At 38.1% G+C, this 22,005-nt stretch overlaps 2 protein-coding genes across 6 annotated transcripts in view; one reads left to right on the forward strand and one right to left on the reverse strand.

Annotated features, from left to right (window-relative positions):
• The window catches only part of METTL8 (methyltransferase 8, tRNA N3-cytidine), a 123,409-nt gene extending 106,571 nt beyond the window's left edge, over positions 1-16,838 (reverse strand). For 2 of the 3 annotated variants that reach the window (XM_077751200.1, XM_077751199.1), the window contains exon 1: positions 16,664-16,838. Coding sequence is in view for 1 of the 3 variants with exons in the window: in XM_077751198.1 (XP_077607324.1) it covers positions 2,680-2,715 (36 nt within the window). In the remaining 2 variants the exon portion in view is untranslated. Of the gene's footprint in view, positions 1-2,679; positions 2,719-16,663 lie in introns of those variants that run through there. The other variant, XM_077751198.1, reaches the window with a different exon arrangement.
• A 201-nt stretch (positions 16,839-17,039) lies between these two features.
• DCAF17 (DDB1 and CUL4 associated factor 17) overlaps positions 17,040-22,005 on the forward strand; it is a 36,699-nt gene continuing 31,733 nt past the window's right edge. For all 3 annotated transcript variants that reach the window (XM_077751164.1, XM_077751166.1, XM_077751165.1), the window contains exons 1-3: positions 17,040-17,493; positions 17,898-18,001; positions 20,557-20,647. In XM_077751164.1, the coding sequence (XP_077607290.1) occupies positions 17,368-17,493; positions 17,898-18,001; positions 20,557-20,647 (321 nt within the window). In that variant the 5' untranslated portion in view covers positions 17,040-17,367. The remainder of the gene's footprint in view (positions 17,494-17,897; positions 18,002-20,556; positions 20,648-22,005) is intronic.

The following is a 22,005-nucleotide window of genomic DNA, read 5'->3' on the forward strand; positions in this document are numbered from 1 at the left end:
GGCAAGTTCTAGGTATGGTTTCATTTTTAGTTCAATAACGTCATCAAGGACCCAGGTTCCTGCCATTTCTCCACCCTGCTCTTCAAGCATCACCTTCACCCTAAGGCTGCTTCCCTTTGCCAGTTATGAAATGGCTGCAGCTGTTCTAGGCATCACATCGACACAGCAACATCCAGGGGAAGAAAAGCACTATTTCTTTCTTATGTCTCTTTTTAGGGATGGAGAAATTATCTCACAAGTTCTTCAATAGGCTTGCATCTCAGATTTCAGCCAAAACTAGAGTTCCCAACTATCTCTAAATCAGTCTCTGGTAAGAGAATGGGTTCCTATGATTACCTTAAGCTAGAGGTTCTCAGATTATGGTCCAGGGATCCCTAGGGGCCCAAAACACTTTAAGGGGGTCCACAAAAGGTCAGAATTCTTTTCATAATAATATTAACATATTATTTATCTTTTTATTTTACAGTGGTGACAGTTGCACTGATGATGATGCATAGGCAATGGTGGATAAAACTGCTGGCATCTTAATCTGAATCAAGGCAGTGGCACCAAACTGTACTGCTGGTGACTATTTTCTTCACCAACCATGCATCGACAGTAGGGAAAAAAAAAAAAAACGTCAGTTTAGCTTTAGCATATCCTTGATGAAGCCTAACAATTGTTTTCATGGAATACCATTTGTACTTCAGCATTTTCTCAAAAACAAAGTAAGCCTGTCAGGAAAACAACTGACACGCCATTTGTTGCCATTAACAAAATTCAAGCTTTTAAGCAAAAAGCAAGAATTCTAGAAAACTTGTGTCCACCATGCTTAGCTTAATACCCTTCTGACACTTCAACACTGTTCTGATGAGAATGAGGTATTTTTAATATGGCATAACAAAATCTGTCAACATTTGGAAGGCCTGCACAACTCAGTGAACCAATATTTTCCAGATGACACATATGATATTGCAAAATCATACATGGGTAAAAGATCCATTCAAAGTCCAAGACGACCAATGGATTTTAATGTAACAGATTATGAAAAGCTTATTGATATGGTTTCAAACACTATACTGCAATTGCAATTCACCTTTAAGAAGCTACCACTTAAACAACCCAGAAAATTAATAGGCAACCAACGGAATGGGAAAAGATAGTTGCAAATGACATATCAGATAAAGAGTTAATATCCAGAATCTNAAGAATATTCACATTCATCCTAAGAGACTATTAAAGTACTCCTCCTCTTTCTAACTACTCACATTTCTCTGTGAGATCAGCTTTTCTTCACATAGATAAAAGAGAGCAAATCAGAGAACTCTAGATGCTGGCGAGGATGTGGAGAAACGGGCACCCTCCTACACTGTTGGTGGGAATGTAAACTGGTACAGCCCCTCTGGAAAACAGTGTGGAGGTTCCTCAGGAAACTAACAATAGAACTCCCCTATGACCCAGCAATAGCACTGCTAGGAATTTACCCAAGGGATACAGAAATGCTGAGGCATAGGAGCACATGTACCCCAATGTTCATAGCAGCACTCTCCACAATAGCTAAAACATGGAAAGAGCCTAAGTGTCCATCAACAGATGAATGGATCAAGAAGATGTGGTTTATCTATACCATGGAATACTACATGGCAATGAGAAACAATGAAATCTGGCCATGTGTAGCAACATGGATGGGCCTTGAGGGTGTTATGCTGAGCGAAATAAGTCAGGCAGAGAAGGACAAATATCATATGTTTGCACGTATAGGAGGATTAGGAGGAACTTGACGGAGGAACAAGGGGGAGAAGAAGGGGGGAAATGGTGGGGGAAAGGGAGAGAGGCAAACCATGAGAGACTCTTGAATGCTGACAAAAACTGAGGACTGATGGATGTGGGGGGGAGGAGGGATGGGCATGGAGGAGGGCACTTGTGGGGATGAGCACTGGGTGTTATGTGGAAACTAATCTGACAATAAACTATTTGTAAAAAAGAAAAAAAAAAGGACAGTTGACTATAAAGTCCTTGAGGGAAAAAAAAAAAAAAAGAGAACATCATCATCACAGACTCAATAAGAAGCCAACATAAGAATCCAGTGTAACAGATAAGAGGATGAAGAGCTACAAACTTCCAGTCATAAAATAAGTTGCAGAGACAAAAAGTACAGTGTAAAAATATAGTCAATAATATAATAACATTGCATGGTGACAGTGACTTATCACAGTGAGTACTGAGTAATGAACAAAACTGTTAAATCAATATATTGCATATCTGAAACTAATATAATATTGTATGTTAAGTATACTTAAAAAAAAATCTGGTCATCTTCTCTTAGGCCAGATAATAAGGAGATTTGCAAAAATGTAAAACCAGGATCTTCATCTCATATTTTTTTCTTTTGGAAAATATTTTTAATAAAAACTGTATTCATGCTAATATGTAGTGGGTTTATTACTGTTATTTTTAAGTGACTTAATAATATTTACTGGTTTTGGTTTAATTTCTAATGTAGTAATATTGATAACTCTGATCCATATAAATAAAAACTCTTGGGGGTTTAATTTTTCAGTGTCAAGGAGTCCTGAGACCAAACAGTTGGAGAACCACTGCCTTGGATTAAATTTCTAGGATGACATGAAGAATGGCAAGTCCAATAATTTTTTTAAAAAAGAGTATGATGGCTTAATTAAGTATTTGACTTCAACTTACTGTTTTGGCAAAGTGAAATGCTGTGATCAGTGGCATACAGAAACAAGCATAGTCACACACTGTCAAGGGAGACTGCACTGAGAAACTTTTTCTGAGGAAAACTCTGGCAATACAAATAAAAAAAAATTTTTTTTTAAATTTTTAATGTTTATTTTTGAGAGACAGAGAGGTAGAGAGCATGAGTGGGGGACAGGCATAGAGAAAGGGAGACACAGAATCTGAAGCAGGCCCTGCACTATCAGTCAGCATAGAGACCAACGTGGGGCTCTAACCCATGAACTGAGAGATCATGACCTGAGCCGAAGTCAAACGCTTAACCTACTGAGCCACCCAGGCGTCCCCATATGAAAATTCTTAAAGAATAAATTTGATGGAAAATTCAATTTATAGAAATATATCCTAAGAATATAACTGTAAGAATATATTAAGGATTTGTCATGGCATTGTTGTACATTATCCTGAAAAACTTAGATGACATCTAAATACTCATCTTCAGAAAACTGACTGATTACTGTATATCCATGTAAGGGAAAATCATATGGCTACTTAAAAATGTTGCTTAGGGGCTGATGGATGGCTCAGTTGGTTAAGCATCTGGATCTTGATTTCGGCTCAGGCATGATCTCACAGTTTGTGAAATACAGTCCTACATCCGACTCTGTGCTGAATGTGTGGAGACTGCTTGGGATTCTATCTCTCAAAATAAATAAATAAACATCAAAAAATATTGCTTATAAGCCTACATTTACTGATATGGAAAGAAGCCTATGAAGTATTAGGTGGGGGAAAAAGTCAGGCACAAAATAGTACCTTTAGTAAGATCTCTTTTTTTTTTAATTTTTTTAATGTTTTTTTATTTATTTCTAGGAGATAGAGAGACAGCGTGAGCAGGAGAGGGTCAGAGAGAGAGGGAGTCACAGACTGAAACAGGCTCCCGGCTCCGAGCTGGCAGTCAGCACATAGCCCGACGCGGGGCTCGAACCCAAGAACCGCGAGATTGTGACCTAAGCAAAGTCGGACACTTAACCGACTAAGCCACCCAGGCGCCCCTGATATCATTTTTTTAAATGAATATATGTAATAACAAATATACATATGCATAGGAAAAGTCTGAAAGAATTGTTTTCTCTGATTGAAAGGCTCAAGGAGTTCCTTCTATTTTCTTCTTTATACATCTCAAAAGTTCTTTTTCTTTTGAAGTAAACTCAAATAACCTTTATATTCAGGAAACATAAAAATATTTTTACAATCACTAAGTATATAAACTCTACACAGTACCCACAGGTAGAGGATCCATGCTTGGGAAGGAAGAAAAAAAAAGGTGGTATGGGCAATAGTAATAGTGACACTCAGAAAGTGTCAAAATTTTTTTCTAATTGTCACCCATTTACATGCAGGAAAAGATGCCATGAAATCTGTGAGAGCCTTGGTAAGGGCTGCTGTGGACAGTTGGATCCAGGACCCATTTACCCTAGGGCCACAGAAGTACAGAGAAAGATCATTTTTAAAAGACTCTAATCTGTTAGACCACATAAGGCCAATAACTGCAGATGCTCAGAAGATAGGGGCAAAGGATCCTGAAAGAGAAAGAAATTATTGCAAAAGGCAAAGAGTAGCAAGAGGAGGTGTAAACAAATAACCCATGCTAGAACACCAAACTCCAATTATCTAGAAACTTCCTATTCACCAACTACGGCAGGTACTTGCCACAGTGCTATCTGACATTAAGGCTGCTCTCTCTTTCCATTTGGTAACTGTGTTTTTGGTGTGCCAGAACCTTTTCATTTATAGTACTTCTTAATCATCAGACAGCAAACACAGATGGCACCAGTCAGGTCTGCCCAGCCTAGCCTTCGAAGTCAGCTCCTGGGAAAGCTCGTGCACCCTCTGCTGGTCAGCTCCACTCCAGGACAAGAGGGTTTGTGTCCTAATAACACAACTTCACAAATCACAGGGATACACTTTTGTGTTCTCTATATAGCTAATATCAATGAAGAGTTTGGAAACCATTTCCTCAAACTGCCACCTGAAGGAAACAATTCCAGATAAAAACAATGCCTTCCTTTCTTACACCAAAAAAAAACCCAAACCAACCAACTAAACAAACAAAAAAACAGAAAAACTAAAGCTCTGTGAGAAAATACACCATCAAAAGTATGTTAAACTCAAATGTCATCTTATTACATAATTAAATAAGTAAAAATGTGCAATACCTAATCTGACTATAAAGCTTCATTAGAGTTTTACTCTGGTCGAAAATCTGAGAATTACTATGACAATAATATCTGTATAGGTTTTGCAATTTACAAAAAGCTCTAACATTCATTTTCACACCTCATCCTTACAATAATCCTATAAGGAAGGAAGGAAGGCAGGACATGCATTTTTATTACCATTTTACAGATGTGGGAGATGAGGCTCAAAGATGTTACATGTGTTGCCTCATTCACACAGCTGTAAGACCCCATACTCCAAGTAGGGTTCCTGATTCCAAATTCTATGGTCTACTCAGTACACTATTATACCTGAGCTGTTGATCTATAAGGAGTTTTCAGGTATGTATTTCAGGCAGAGAAGTAAAAGGTCTAAAACCTATGTTTTTATAATACATTCCATTTTGTTTCAATTGTCACCAAAATTTCAAATGCTGAACTCTAAATCTGAGGAATCTGTATCGTGGGCAGCGCTTTGTCCTGAAAGAACATGAGTTTTGTTTTGTTTTGTTTTGTTTGAGAGAGAGAGGGAAAGAGAGAAAGAAAGAGAAAGAATGAGTGGGAGTGGGGCATAGAGAGAGGGAGAGAATGCCAACCATTCTCCATGCTCCTCCATGTCACCAGAGCCTGACGTGGGGCCTGATCTCACAAATCATGAGATCATGACCTGAGCTGACATTAAGAGCCAGATGCTAAACCAACTGAGCCACCCAGGCATACCCAACCATCAGTTTAACAAGGGGAGTGGACATTTTAATAAGAAATATACTGAAAACCAAATAACATTAACTTTGGAATTTCTATATGTGGCATATCTATGCCCATAAAGAGTAGATCCTGCCAGGCTTTGGAGCTTCTGCATTCACTCGATCAATACTATTTATATGGTATGAAACAGGGTGGGAATCCTCAAGTTCTTGTCCTTTCTCTTGAATCTTTACAATATTAATAAATTCTTCCTTATGAAAAAAAGCATTATGGACACTGTTTTGTTGGAGTGCCAAGCTAAAAATTAGTATGCTGCAGAAGATTCAGTGTAATTCAGCTATAAACACAGAGATCCCCAAAACTAAAGATCAAAACAAAGTAGTAATGATAAATAGAATCAAACATTTATATAGTACTTGCTATGTGCTAGACATTATTTTAAATGCTTTAATATGTTAACTCATTTAGTCTTCCCAAAAACCCATTTAACAGGTAAGTAAATGAGGCACAGACAAGTTAAACTAATTCTAGTTAAGTAGGGTACCCTGGTTTAGCATAGCTAGTATGTTTTGAGGCTGAGATCTAAACCCAGGCAGGCTGGTAACTGAGTTCATCTTAACCACTAAAGCTACGCTGCCTTTACACAGTGGTGCCTACTATATTCCTATTGCATTTTTATCTTTTCTAAAGTTTATTTATTTATTGAAAGTGTGTGTGTGTGCACGCACACGCGTGCGGGGAGAGAGAGAGAGAGAGAGACAGGCAGAGAATCCCAAGCAGGCTCCTCACTGTTAGCACAGTGCCTGACATGGAGCTCAATCTCACCGACCATGAGAGCATGACCTGAGCCAAAATCAAGAGTTGGACGCTTAAACCACCTGAGCCACCCAGGCACTCCTATTGCATTTTAAAAGTAAACTTTTAATTTTAGAATAGTCTTAGATTTACAAAAAAGTGGCAGATAGTACAGAGAGCTCTCATATTCTAACATAGTTTCCTATATTAAAATCTTACATTAGCATGGTAATTTGTTATAATTAATAAGCCAATACATTAATTATAATAAGCTAATACATTTTTATAAACCTAAGTCCATACTTTATTCAAATTTTCTTCATTTTCATTCAATGTATTTTTCTCTCATAGAATTCCATCTAGGGCACCACATTATATTTCGTGATCCAGTCTACTTTGGCTCTAATAGTTTCTCAGACTTTCTTTGTTTTTGAAGACCTTGACAATTTTGAGGAATACTGATCAGGTATCTTGTAGAATGTCCCTCAATATTTATGAGACATTTTTCTCATGATTAGATTCAGGTTTGGGGTTTTAGGAAAAAAACCTACAGAAGTAAAGTGCCATTCTCATCACATCATATCACAGGTATTCATGATATGAATATGACTTATCAGGGTTAATGTTAACCTTGATCAACTGGCTGAGGTAGTGATTGACAAGTTTCTCCGCTGTAAAGTTTTTCCCTTCCTCCTTTCCATACTGTATTCTTGAGAAGGAAGTCACTCAAGAAGAGAAGGAAGTGCGGCCTGCACTTAGGGAGTAGGGAGTTATGCTCCATTTCTTTAAGGGCAGAATATCTACATAAATTATTTGGAATTCTTTTACATGGGAGATTTGTCTCTTCTCCCCCATTTATTTATTTAATCACTTGTTCCTGACAGTATGAACTCATAGATATTTATCTTACATGGTGGGTTATAACCCAATACTACTTTATTTATTGCTCAAACTCTTCCTGTTTTGGCCATTAAGAGCTCTTTCTTCTATATAGTTTCTTTCTATAGTTGGGCCCTATGTCCTTTTGACATACTCCCATTATTGTGTTTTTGTTTTTGAGCACTTCCTTTATTTTCTAATACTACAATATATTGCAGGCTCATGTTGTATATTCCTTAACCCAGTCCTAGAATCAGCTACTTCTCCAAAGAGTGTTTGTTCCTTTTACTGGGAAATGGACCAGGTACTGGGTGTGCTCCTTGCTACGAGATTGCTTCTAGGCCCTCTCAACTGACAAAACAAGGAAATATATGTGGGTATACTAAATCTTGTAAAAACACATGTCTTTATAAATACTTCTATATGTATCTATCATTATCTATAGCAAGCTAGAGTTCATCCTTTATAAGCTAGAATACAGTGCTTATGAACAGTTCCTATTGCCTTCAGTTTTAGTCTCATTTTCAAGTTACTTAGGTCACTACCTTTTCCTTGGCCCCTTTCAGTGAGGTTATTGCATACATTTATAATACAATTAGATTCTTTTATCAGTCTGCCATCCATCTTGAACCCCATTTCCCCTTATTTTTTAAAATTTGCATGTGTCAAGGTTTACTCTTTGTGCTGTAGAGCTCTACGGGTTTTAACAAATGCACACTGTCATGTATCCACCATTCCAAAACCATGAAATAGTTTCACCACCCAAAGAAGATCCTCTGTGCTACCAAATCAACCCTCTTCCTTCCCTAAACTACCTGTTTCAGTTACATTTCCCTAACAGAGAATGTACTAGACATCATTGCTTCTCATCCTTTCCCCTTACAACAACGAGTTCACATTTATAAACTCATGTAATTCTCACCACTTCAATCCTGAGTATTTCCTCTTAGTGGATGATTGAATGAAACTCAGAGAGAATACGTGGCTTGGTTAAGATCTCACTAAGTGGTGGTGCTGGCACTACAACTTGTGCCTTTTGACTCCTGGTATGATGCTCTTTCTATTACACAACACTGCTTCCTTGTTTCCAGCTGGAAGAGAGGTGGTTATGCACAGAGACAAGAAGAGAAGACAGAAATGGTGGTAAATGATCATATCTTACATTAATAGAAGGTTTTACACTAAAAAGATTAAAGTGGAATTATAGGGGTGCCTGGGTGGCCCAGTTGGTTAAGTGACTGACTTCCGCTCAGGTCATGATCTCTAGGATCATGAGTTCAAGGCCCATGTTAGGCTCTCTGCTGTCAGTACAGAGCCCACTTCAGATCCTCTACTTCCCTCTCTGTTCCTGTGGTTTGTGCTCTCTCTCTCTCAAAAATAAATTAAAAAACATTAAAAAAAATAAAGTGGAACTGTAGTTCCGATAATTTGGTGACATGACACCCCAAAAACGTTTCTGTTATAAAATACTCCCCAAGGCTGAATAAAAATTTTTTTCTTGTTAAACACATCACTGAGCTAACAAGAAAGAAAAATCTTTGTAGACCAAAAACCAGCAAAGGTCCAAAAGCTGACTGAGAACTAAACTGACCAGCTGCTCAAATCCCACAATTTATTAAAAAACAGACAAAAAAATTAACTAAATAAGCTAGACATTGTTTTAACATTAGAAAATAAATTTAGGTGGGGCACCTGGGTGGCTCAGTTGGTTGAGTGTCCAACTTTTGATTTTGGCTCAGGTTATGATCCTAGTGTCTTGGGATTGAGTTCCACATTGGGCTCTGCAAATAGCATGGAGCATGCTTAAGATTCTCTCTGGGGGCACCTGGGTGGCTGAGTTGGTTAAGTATCTGACACTTGATTTTGGGTCAGGTAATGATCTCATGGTTTCATCAGTTTGAGCCATCATGGCCTCTGCACTGACAGCCCAGAGCCTGCTTGAGATTCTCCCACTTTCTCTGCCACTCCCCTGTTTATACTCTGTCTTCCTCAAAATAAACAAATAAACTTAAACAAATAAAAATAAATAAATAAAAGATTCTCTCTCTCCCTGTGCCTCTCCCCAACTCACACCTGTGCCTCTCCCCAACTCTCTCTCTCCCTAAATTAAAATATCTATATATACACTTATATACATATAGATCTATACGTATATATGTATATATAGGTAATTTACCATATTATCAGATTAAAGGACAAAATTATATGATTATTTCAGCAGCTATAAAGTAGTTGATTAAATTCAACACCCATTCATGATTAAAAATCAAATAAACAAAGGGTGCGTGAGTGGCTCATTAGGTTAAGTGTCAGACTCTTGGTTTCAGTTCAGGTCTTGATCTCATACTCATGGGATCAAGCCCTGAGTATGGCTCTGAGATGAGTGTGGAGTCTGTTTAATATTCTCTCTCTCTCTCTCTCTCTCTTCCTCTTCCCCTCTGCTCCTTCCTCCAACTCATGCATGCTCTCTATCTCTCAAAATAAACATAAAAAAAATCAAATAAACAAAGCTTCTAGCAAATATGGAATGAAAGAGAATTTCATTAATCTGATAAAAAGTAGCTATCAAAAACTTACAATGTTAACCTAATGGTGAACTATTAGAAGTATTTCATTTATAAACATTAATAAAACAAGAATGGCCACCTTCACCAGTTTTATTCATTGCCATTAGGAGTCCTGGCCAGCACAATAAGATAAGAAAGAGTATTAAATAGTAAGAGTTGAGAAGGAAGTAATAAAACTGCCACAGTTTCCTGAGGACACAATTATCTACATAGAAAAATCCCCCAAATCTCACAAGTGACTTCTCTCTCTCTCTCTCTCTCTTTTTTTTTTTTTTTACAAATGACAATTATTACAGCTAAAGATAAAGTTTGGCAAGGTTGCTAAATAAAAGACCAATATACAAAAAGAAAATTTGCATTTTTATATGCTAGCAAAAATATAGTTAGAAAATCTAATTTAAAAATTTACCATTTATAACACTGACCAAAAATATAATGTACTTAGGAAGTTTAAAATATGCAAATCCCTTGTGAAAAAAAATTATAAAACTTCATTGAAAGACACTACAGATCTAAATAAATGGAGAGACATATGGTCTTCATAAGTAGGATAATTTGATATGGTAAAGATGTTAGTTCTCTTCAAGTTGATATACAGATTTAATGCTATTCCAATCAAAATTCCAATAAGGTTTTTTGTGGAACTGAAGCAGATTTAAAAAGGTATATGAAAATGCAAAAGGCAAAAAAGAAATCAGATACTCCTGAGAAAAAGGAATAAGGTAGAGGAGTGGTCCTACCAGCTCTCAAGCCTTACTATAAAAGTGGTCAGGTATTCGTCCAGGTATAGGAATACAACAATGGAACAGAAAACAGAGGCTAGAAACAGACCTAATTATAAATGTAAACTTGATATACAATAAAGTTAGCACTGCAGATCTGTGAAGAAATGAGGGACCCTTCAAAAAATAGTTCTGAGACAATTAGTTATTCATGTAGAAAAAAAATCAGGAATAATAAATGGGTGTTCATTTAAGCTGCCATGTTTGTGGTAATTTGTTACACAGCAAGAGAAAAGAAAAACATTCTTTAACATGTAACCCAGTAAACAGGTTAAAGAATGTCTATAACAGTACTTTCCTCCAAATAAAAAACTTGGAAGAAACAAAAGCCCAGCCAGTAGAAGATGGATAAATTGTAGTAAATTCATACATTGAAATACTACATAAGAGTAAAAATAAATGAAATGAACTATAGGTACTTTGTCATGTATGATATTGAAAAAAAATAGGAGGGACGCGTAGGTAGCTCAGTTGGTAGGGCCATGTGCTACTCTTGATCTTAGGTTTGTGAGTTTGAGCCCCACGTTGAGTGTAGAGATTACTTAGAAATAACATTTTTTTAAAGGAACTTTTTTTTCTGACAGAGAGAATGCAGGTGCAGAGGGTGGGGAGTGGTGGAGCGGAGGGGGGGGGAGAGGGGGAGAGAGAGAGAAAGAGAGAGAGACAGAGAGAGAGAATCTTAAGCAGGTTCCATACCAGGTATAGAGCCTGATGTAGGGCTTGATCTCACCACCATGATCTCATGACCTGAGCTGAAAGCAAGAGTTGGACACTTAATAGCAACCTGGGCATCCAAGAAATAAATCTTTAAAAAAAAGAAAAGAAAAATAGACAAGTTGTAGAAGAGTACATATATATTGTATGATTCAATTTATATGACATTCAAAAACACTCAAAACTTAAAAATATTGTATTTATATAAAGAGGAAGGAGGGATCTGGGAACCAGGAGAGGAGATGTCAAAGTTGTAGGTAAAATGTCCTTAAGTTTTGTTTTGCTTCTCTTTTTATTTCTTAACGTAAGCTCCACACTGGGGTGGAACTCATGACCCTGAGATGGAGATGTGAGCTGAGATCAAGAGTCAGATGCTTTACTGACTGAGCCATCCAGGTAACCCTGTTCTGGGTTTGTTTCTTTAAGTTACTGATAAATATATGGGTATTCATTTTATAATTTTTATATATTATGCTATGTTATCTACACATGTTCTTGAAATAAAATAATTTTAAAATAAGAATAGTTTATAATCATCACTATCAACCTTTAAACCTAAATCTTTCTGGATTTTGTATATGCATGAATGTGCTTCATGTTCAAACAAATGTGAAAATATACAGAGAAAAGGAAACATAAGAACAAAACTCGTGGTCAAAAGCCTCAATAATTTCAAAATACATTTTCAAAAATGATTCTCACCTTAAGTACACCAGCTATCTGCTAACTGCTCTATTACACTCTTGTTCTAAAAGGGAATGTTAGTCTATCACTAGTGATTTTTCCATCACACTATCATGGTCCCATATGCTCTGACCCCTACCGCTTCTGGGACCTGATTTTATTTCCTTCTTTCCACATTCCTAACCACAGGACATCCTAACATTCCTTAGCATCAGTGTCTAAAAAGCTAGTATGGGGGCGCCTGGGTGGCTTAGTCGGTTAAGCGTACGACTTTCGCTTAGGTCATGATCTCGCGGTTCGTGGGTTCGAGCCCGGTGTCGGGTTCTGTGCTGACTGCCAGCTCAGAGCCTGGAGCCTGTTTCAGTCTGTGACTCCCTCTCTCTCTGACCCTCCCCTGCTCATGCTGTCTCTCTCTCTCCTAGAAATAAATAAAAATATTTAAAAAAAAAAATAAAAAGCTAGTATGTACATTTAATAAAATCTAGGTATTGTGTCATAGATACCACATGATTAAGTAGTTAGTTCCCTGTTTTCCATTTGTTCTGAGGGAGTTTAGAGAGGTTTATTGTGGTTCTGCTTTATTATGATTTCACTTGAATCTTTTCTTTTCTTCATGGTTAATATCCACTACATTAGAAGTCTTATCAACTCTACTTCCAAAATATATCCTGAATCTGTTCACTTCTTTCCATTTCTCCTGTCACCATTCCAGTCCAAACACTAACATCGCTTACCTGGACCAAGTGAACAGCCACCCGTCTCTCTCTGCTTCCATTCTTGTCTTCCCACAGTACACTCTCCACACTATAGCCACAAAGATCCTATTATATCACAAATTAGATCATGTCACTCTCCTTCTTCAAAGCCTCCCTGAAAAGAAGCTTTGAATAAAATCCAAAATTCCTTACGCCTGATATAACTTGATCCCAGCTTACCTCTCCAAGTTCATCTCCCTCACACACACTACAAAGCCACTTGGCCTGACAGTTTTAAAATAAGCCAAGGCTATTATTGCTTTGGGAACCTTGCATTCAAGCATCTTTCTTCCTGGATGACTCTAATCTCAGTTCTTTGCAGAGTGACTCATCCTCATCATTCAGGGCTCAGCTCAAAAGTCCAATCTGCCAGAGGCCTTCCCTGACCACTCTGGCTAAAACAAAGCAGAACTTCCAACCACACTCTATCAAGCACATCACCCTGTTTTGACTTCTTGATGGCCCTTATCACTACCTGAAATTTTATTTTTAAAATCTATGTATTTATCATCTATCTCCCTCCACATGTAGAGAGCTTGTCTCCATTCACTGTTATACCCTATGCCAAAATAGTTCCCAGCACAAGGTAAAATGAAAATAATTAGACGCTGAATCAATGACCTCTTGTGGTTTTGTTTTAAATTAGTCTCCAAATAAACGTTCAAGTTTAATAAACTGAGTGCTTTATTATGCTTCTTTAAGCAAAGTATATGAACAAAAAGCATTTTATTAACTTCTGAATTCATATCTCTTTGTCTTTAAAATATCATGATGGGGAGCCTTGCTGGCTCAGTTGGTAGAGTATACAACTCTTACTCTTAGGATCAAGAGTCTGAGCCCCATATTGGGTGTAGAGATTACCTAACAAAGTAAATTGAAAAAAATATGTATTTAAAAAAAACATCATGGTAAAAATAGCTGAGTATTCTGTTAAAACATATGACACAGATTGAAAAATAAAAATAAACAAAAAGCAATGTTTGTTCTCTGTCTTAAATTGAGAAGTCATTTTCAAGTCCTAAGCTAGGGATATCTGTGCATGTCATTTTACCTTCAACAAATGGGAAAGAATATATACTTATAGGTAGAACTGTTGGGGATTTAAGTTTTTAAAAAATTATTTCTTCTTATGAATACTGTGGTTTCCTACTGATTTAAAGAAAACAGGGTGACTAAATCTGCATGCATGTTAAAAAGTACTTAGTTGCCAATAATAGATTCTATACAGTGTCCTTAGAATAGTCCATTTATCCAACATACATATGCATCCTTAGTATACTGCCTAAAATGTGGTTAATGTATATGTATGTTAAATAAATGAATGGACTACTATAAAAACAGTATGTTGCGGGTCACCTGGCTGGCTCAGTCAGTAGAGCATGTGACTCTTGATCTTAGGGTCCTGAGTTCAAGCCCCATGTTGAGTGTAGACCTATTTTAAAAAAAAGAATAAAAGGGGCGCCTGGGTGGCTTAGTCGGTTAAGCGTCCGACTTTCGCTTAGGTCATGATCTCGCGGTTCGTGGGTTCGAGCCCCGCGTCGGGCTCTGTGCTGACTGCCAGCTCAGAGCCTGGAGCCTGTTTCAGTCTGTGACTCCCTCTCTCTCTGACCCTCCCCTGCTCACGCTGTCTCTCTCTCTCTCTCTCCTAGAAATAAATAAAACATTAAAAAAAAAAGAATAAAAACAATGTGTTGGGGAGACAGACAAACAATTCTAATATAGTGCTACAAAATGTATACAGAGTAAAATGTTAGAGGAAGCAAGGCTATAACTGAAGGGAAGGGGTCAGGAAAAATGTGAGTGGGGCTGTGATACTTGGGATGAGTTATGAGATAAACAGATAAGAGAAAGGAAGGGAGGGAGCGCCAAAGAAAATCTGCAAGGCCCATTGGCTTGACCAAGTGAGCAACATGTCAGAACCACAAGAGCAAATGTTAAGGATGGACAAAGCAATAAGACTGAAAGTGTGGGCAAAATGCAGATGGAAGTGCCCTGTACACTATACTGAGGGATTCAGATTTTGTTCTGTAAGGTACCTATTCAGACCCCTAGGGATTTGTACATGTAGCCTCAAGGCTATGAGGTTTCTCTTTTATTTTCAACTTGATAAAAATCAACCACAAAAACATTTTTTTAAAGATTACTCTGGATTATCCGGATGACCTCCTTTTAATTGATTACTGTCATAAGATTTCAGTTCACATGTTTGTGTCTAGAACTGCACTGGCAAACAAGTGATACCATTTGTCACTGGCACAGGTTAATGAGAAAGAAGTGGGAACCACTTTATGTAAATGATGTTGTTTGACAAGTGAAGATCAAATGAAATCATGACACATTGAACAAAAGAAGGCTTTGCAGCTTTTCTTTAAAAAAAGAAAAGAGGTGAAGGCGCTGAGTAATCTCAACATGAGTACAATATGGACAGGGCTTTTGTAAAGAAGTTACGCTATGGAGGACAGTGAATATTTGCTTTTGGAGCATATTCGGTCCAGCAGAAACAATCTCATTGGTACCAATGATTAAATATTCATTTGAATTTATTTGTTTCATAATTGTGCTTCATTTAACTTATAACCGGGAGTTATAGTTGTGTAAGATACACAACATAAGGAGTTTATATATAGTTTTATATTTGCATATATTTAACATACTGAAAATATTTTAAGTTAACAATAGAGAATCCTGGGTATCTACTCAGGCTTGAGAAATTCTGGTGGATGATTGGGAGCCACTGAAAGATTTTAGTAAGGAAATAACAAATTTGTGCTTTAGAAAAATCACTCTGGCAGCAGGACGAGAATTAGAATGGAAAGTACTTAAGTAAGGCAGAAAGGAGGGTACTTAATATAACAATGTGATGAAGTGGTTGGGCCCTAAATTACATAGGGGATATAAAGAGGAGATAGGGAGGAGTTAGAATCAAAAGGACTTGGTTGTGGGTGAGGAAAGGAGGGCATCCGGGATGGCTGCTCCCTGGGTGACTTGGTGGTGAGATAAAGACCACAGGAAGACAAACAAATGAGGGTGAAGGGGAATGAGAAAAGAGATGATGAATTTAAGTCAGCAATGATTTGAATTTCATTTCATCCAAAGAAAATCCAGTTCTCCTTTCTAGGTCCCAGTTTTCTCAGTGACAGCTGCATTCATGAATTACCAAATTAACTATTATAGCGCGCTCTAAAAATATACAAAGCACTCCACAGTATGCTGTAAATAAGTCATGAAAAATCAGCAAAAGTCCAGGCCCTAAAGGAAATATTTAAGTTAACAATGGAGAATCCTGCGTATCCGGAGACAATTTTTTACTAAACACTTAAATTGTGACCCAATGCACTCCCAATGTATTGTATTCTTTACTCTGTCAATCAAATGCAATCACTCCCTTGCCCACATATGAAAAAGAGGTAGCATGTCAAGCCCACGTGGGAGATGCAAAGACACCACCCTTAAGGGACTTGCAAAGCAATGAGGGCACTTGTAGTGGACGTTTACTGAAAATGTAGCGTAGGGGGGAACTTTGACCCTACGCGCAGGAGTAGTTGACCAAGTTACCTTTTACTTAGAGGAATCAACGTGGAAAATCTTACAGTCCAGTAAGAACGTAAACATTTCATATTTTATTACCAAAAGAGGAAAAAAAAAGAGGCGAGAGGAAGGAAAATGCCGCAATTATCGCGAAACCAGCCTGTGTTCCCACAGGCCACAAAAGGGCGAGCCTCTGGGAGAGAGTAAGTCAATCCTAGTTTGGTAGGAATGCCAGCATCTTCCGCTACTAACTCATAATACAACAGCATTGTGTTTATAGACCCAAAATGTTTAACCGTCAGCCTCATCCATCATCCACAACGTCCAACGTGCGACTGAGGGAAAGCCGCGGGCCGTACCTTTAGCACAGGACACTGCTTTGGGGGGAGACGGGGGAGGCTTTCAACACAGCGCCCTTCACGGCGCTCGGCCAGGGCCTCCTAGAGAGAAAGTCGGGAGCTGAGAGACTTCAGGGTATCCGGGAAGCAAGGTTCACACAGCGAACCGAGACCAGAAGGCGGCAACACAGCGCCCCTAGGGTTCTGCCCCGTACGGCTTGTGGACCCGGAAAAGGGGCGGTAGTCTCACAGCGCAGCCTCGGCCGGGCCAGAGAAGGAGGGGATGGGCGGGACCTCGGCTGGTGGGGGGCGGAGCCGGCACCAGAGCTCTCTTCTCGCCGCCTGATGGGAATTGTAGTTCTGGAAACTAGCCAAGCTCCCCCAAAGGGCTCTGGGAACCACACTTCCCGGGGAGGTAACGGCTCCAGCAGGCCGCGCGTTGTGGGGACGTCGCACTGTCCGCAGCCCGGTCCAGACTTGCGGAGTGTTAGAGGGGCAGGCCGGAAGGGGGTTCTTTTCCTTCACTCTGCGCTCAGGCAGCGCCAACCCCGCCTTACCTCGCCCCACTGCCGTGCGCTCCCTGCCCGGCTCCCCGCGCCAGCTATTCCTGGGCCCCTCAAGGAGTTGGGGCCTGGGGGTTCGAAGGTAACGGCCGCTGCCAGCAGCCGGAGCCGGGGGCGCGCTCCTCTACAGCCCAGCAAACTCCGCCCCCGGTTCTTGCCTCCATGGGCCCGACTCAGAAACCCAACGTGTGTCGCCAGCTGAGTCGCCGGGCGCTGGGCTTCTTCTCGCGGGATGCAGGCGTGGTGCAGAGGACGAACCTGGGCATCCTGCGGGCGCTGGTGTGCCAGGTGACCGCCGGCTGCTGGGAATGGGGCCAAGGGCAAAGGGGCGACTGGCGGCTAAGCCTCCTGCTGGGGTGCAGTTTTTACTCGTTAGAGCTCCCTTTTAAGAAGATCACAGGTTCTGGACAGGGGTATCCAGGCCCTGAACCTGGGGAATTAGTAAATAGGTATTAATAGAACCACCGGACGCTTTTAGTTTTAAGCTTCTTATGTCTTCCTGCAAACAGTCTTTCTAAAATTTGGTCACACCGCTTAAAACGTGAGAAGCCAGTGAGGGAGAAATGAACATGTTTTAAATAATGTACGTGAAATTACTTTGAAAACTGTAGATTTAATTACCCCACTTAATATTGGTGCACGGTAGAGACTTATGAGTTATTTCCTAAACCAAAATTCCTTGTGTCTTTCAGGAAAGCACTAAATTCAAGAATGTTTGGACAACTCATTCCAAGTCACCTATAGCCTATGAGAGAGGAAGAATATATTTTGACAATTATCGGTGCTGTGTCAGCAGGTATCTTTTTGGTGAACATTTTTCTTGTAATTCACCTCGCCATTGATCTTGACTCATTTTTATAGAACCACGTGCTTTATCAGTTTTTAATGAAATAGGAGAATGGAAAAATGAGCCCAAAATAAGAGTAGGTGGTAAAATGGCTATAATTTTAAAACCTTTTTTAAATCCAAAGTTAGAGATTTCATCTTTGAAAATACCAATTTAAAATGAATTTACTTTATAGTGCAGGCAAAATGATAGGTTGCTCAGAGGATGGCGTAGTGTTTTATTCTGCTTAGAAGATAGCAGAGTCAGGTATCTAATAATTATATGCTGCTTTAGGGAAGAATTTCTTTAAATTACAAAAAATTTTTTTAAATTTTTTTAAATGTTTTATTTATTTCTAGGAGAGAGAGAGAGAGACAGCGTGAGCAGGGGAGGGTCAGAGAGAGAGGGAGTCACAGACTCTGAAACAGGCTCCAGGCTCTGAGCTGGCAGTCAGCACAGAGCCCGACGCGGGGTTCGAACCCACGAACCGCGAGATCATGACCTAAGCGAAAGTCGGACGCTTAACTGTCTAAGCCACCCAGGCGCCCCTAAATTTAAATTTTTTTTTTAATGTTTATATTTGAGAGAGAGGGACAGTGTGGAAGTAGAGGATGGGGAAGAGAGAGAGAGACTGAGACCAAATCGGAAGCAGGCACCAGGCTCTGAGCTGTCACCACAGAGACTGAAGCAGGGCTGGAACTCACAAGCCTTGAGGATTTAACCTAAGCTGAAGTCGGAGGCTTAACCGACTGAACCATCTAGGAGCCCCGTGAAGAATTTCAAACATGAAATTTGAAAAGATGATCCAGATTTTACTACATTTGCTTATCTATACCATTGCTCACTTTTCCTTCATCTTTTTACTAAATATTTTAAAGCATATTCTAAACACCATGCTTTGCTTCTCTAAACAATATTAGACATTTCTTTTTCTTTCTCTTAACAGCATTATTAAGATATAATTCACACACTGGATGCCTAGGTGGCTCAGTTAGTTAAACATCTGACTCTTGATTTTGGCTCAGGTCTTGATCTAGCAGTTCCTAGGTTAGAGCCCATGTCTGGCTCTTCACTGACAGTGTGGAGACTGCTTGTGATTCTTGTCTCCCTCTCTCTCTGCCTCTCTCTCTCAAAAACAAACATTTTTTTAAAAAAGATAAAATTAACATACTATGCAATTCACCAATTTAAAGTATACAATTTAATTATATTTAGTTCATTGAAATTATATTCAATGATATGAATTTTGGTGAACCATTGTGGTTCATATAGGCAACTGTCACTACAGTTGACTTTAGAACATTTTCATCACCTCAGAAAGAAACTTTATTGCCTTTAGCTATTGCCACAATACCCACATCATTCTCAGCCCTGAGCAACTGTTTGTCTACTTTTTATCTCTGTAGATTCATCTGTTCTGGACATTTCATATAAATTGAATCACATAGTATGTGTCTTTTGTGATTGGTTTCTTAGTAGCTTACCAGTTTATAATAAAAGATATAATTCAAGAACAGCCAAATGGAAGAGATACATAGGCAAGGTATATGCAAAAGGGTATGGAATATCCATGCTCTTTGAGCACACCACTCCTGCTGAATGTCCATGTGTTCACCAACCTAGAAGCTTTTCTCCTTTGTTAATGTGTACATTTAGGGGCACCTGGTGGCTCAGTTGGTTGAGCGTCCAACTTCAGGTCAGGTCATGATCTTGCATTTCTCGGTTCAAGCCCTGCATGGGGCTCTGTGCTGACAGCTCAGAGCCTGGAGCCTGCTTCAGATTCTGTGTCTCCCTCTCCTGCTCTTATTCTGTCTCTCTCTCTCAAAAGCAAACATTAAAAATATTTTTAATAGTAGTTTAATTTTAAAGTTTGTCAGTTAAAAAAAGAAGGAAACTATGATCATATCTCTGTAGTAATCAGGGAAGTATAAATTAAAGATAAGGGACTATTTTCACATAAAAAATTTAGTACTGGCAGAGGTATAAGCTTGTTCAGTTTTTCTGAAGGCAGTTTGGGAATAAAAAAAAAAACCTTAAAGGCATTTCCTTTTTTACCTATTAATTTTTATTCTAAAATAAAAGGATTCTTGTTATCTAATTTTCATTTTACAATAATGGAATAACAGTTTATGAATGCCATGGAATTCAGGAGAGATATTCACTGTAATGATTCAAGGTTAAAGAAAGAAATCAATATGATTCAACTTTGGGAAATAATCTGTAGGTAAGTATAAGTATATAAAGAAAAACTAAAAAGAATGAACCAAAGTGTTAATAATGGTTATTTTTCTGATTTTATAGATTCTAATCTATGTTACTATGTTTTTCAAATTTTTTTTCCAGTGAATTTTCTTTTGAATTTTGTGATCAGGAAAAAAATATTAACATTTAGTTAAGAAAAGGAAGGCAAAGTAGTAAGTTGTATCTTGGTATTCCAAACCTCTGAATAGAATAAGTCACTCAAAGCTGAGCAAACACTGTCTCAGTTAATAAGAAGAATAATCATTCATTTTTCTTTTTTCCAGTGTTGCATCAGAGCCAAGAAAACTTTATGAAATGCCAAAATGTTCCAAATCAGAAAAAATAGAGGATGCTTTATTATGGGAATGCCCAGTGGTAAGATATATTTTTAGAGTATTTGTTTCTAATGCATTTTTTGCTTAAAAGAACTGATCATGTAAAGGAATAAAGCTTAAATATCATAGTGATTACTGAGTCTTGAAAGGAATCAAGAAGAGAGAAGATATCCTTTGCTTATTTTTCCTCAGGAAATAACTTATACCTTCAAAAATTATATATTAATATTATGAATATATTTAAAAATTTTTGTTATTTGTAAATCTTAAAAACTAGAAAAAAGTTATGAACTGATTAAAAGTTTTACAAGCAATATAAGCTAGTGTAGAGTTATTCTCAGTGGTTAAGAAATCATTTTACTGATTTAAGAGGTCATTCTATCAAAATAAAATATTTATTTCAGACAGCAGTTATATCACATGGCTCTTTGAAAGTAGATTCTTATAAGTTTCCTCCATGAATCTTGTTAGGAAAATAATAAGTCAAAAATAAAAATAAAATAATAAAAGTAATACAAAATAAAATAATAGGATAAGCTCACTCCATCAGACAGACCTGATGTGTATTTTACAAGACCGTGTTTTCATAAGATAGCATCTTCTACTTGCTAGAGGAGTTGGGAGAATTGAATTGTACAGAAAATAAGTTTGGGATATTCTGAATTTAAAATGTTAAACAAATTTGTTTATAGAATTACTTCTCAGAGCCTTTAATAATACTTACAGTAATATTAATGTTCACAATGATTGTCAAACCATTTTCTGAAACTGCTTTGATCATAGGACTTCCTTTTTTGAGGTATGTTTCTACAGACTAGTTTTTCATGGGATTGGTGTTTTAAGAACCGTACTTAGGAAATACTGCAGCAAATTACTCAAGTTTTTGAATCTGGCTGGTTGTTTTTTAGGAAAAATAGAACTTACAATATGTGACCAAAAATAATGTTTAAAAGAGGTGATCCTTTGAATTTACTATTAAAATTCTCTCTCTTTTCAAAGACTATTGTTTTTACATAAAATTGTAGTTTTCCAGAGCTTTGCTTTCTTTTCTCCTAGACACTTATTCTTTTTAAAAACAGACACATTTTTAAAAATCAGAAAGCTTTAAATCTGTTTTCTTCCCCAATTTCTTACTGAAAGCTGAAAATAGCTATTGTGCTCCCAACATATAAAGCCTTTTAATCTATTTTAATTGGCTGGGGGAGAAGGATGACAGATCTTTTTTGATGTTTATTTATTTTTGAGAGAGACAGCAGAGGAGGGGCAGGGAGACAGGGAGAGAGAAATTCCCAAGCAGGCTCTTCGCTGGCACTGGAGAGCTTGATGTAAGGCACAACCTCATTTAACCTTGAGAGCATGACCTGAGCTGGAGTCAAGAGTGGGATGCTCAACCACCTG

The sequence above is a fragment of the Crocuta crocuta genome, unplaced genomic scaffold (assembly GCF_008692635.1).
Source record: "Crocuta crocuta isolate KB4526 unplaced genomic scaffold, BGI_CrCroc_1.0 scaffold219, whole genome shotgun sequence".
Taxonomy (NCBI): domain Eukaryota; kingdom Metazoa; phylum Chordata; class Mammalia; order Carnivora; family Hyaenidae; genus Crocuta; species Crocuta crocuta.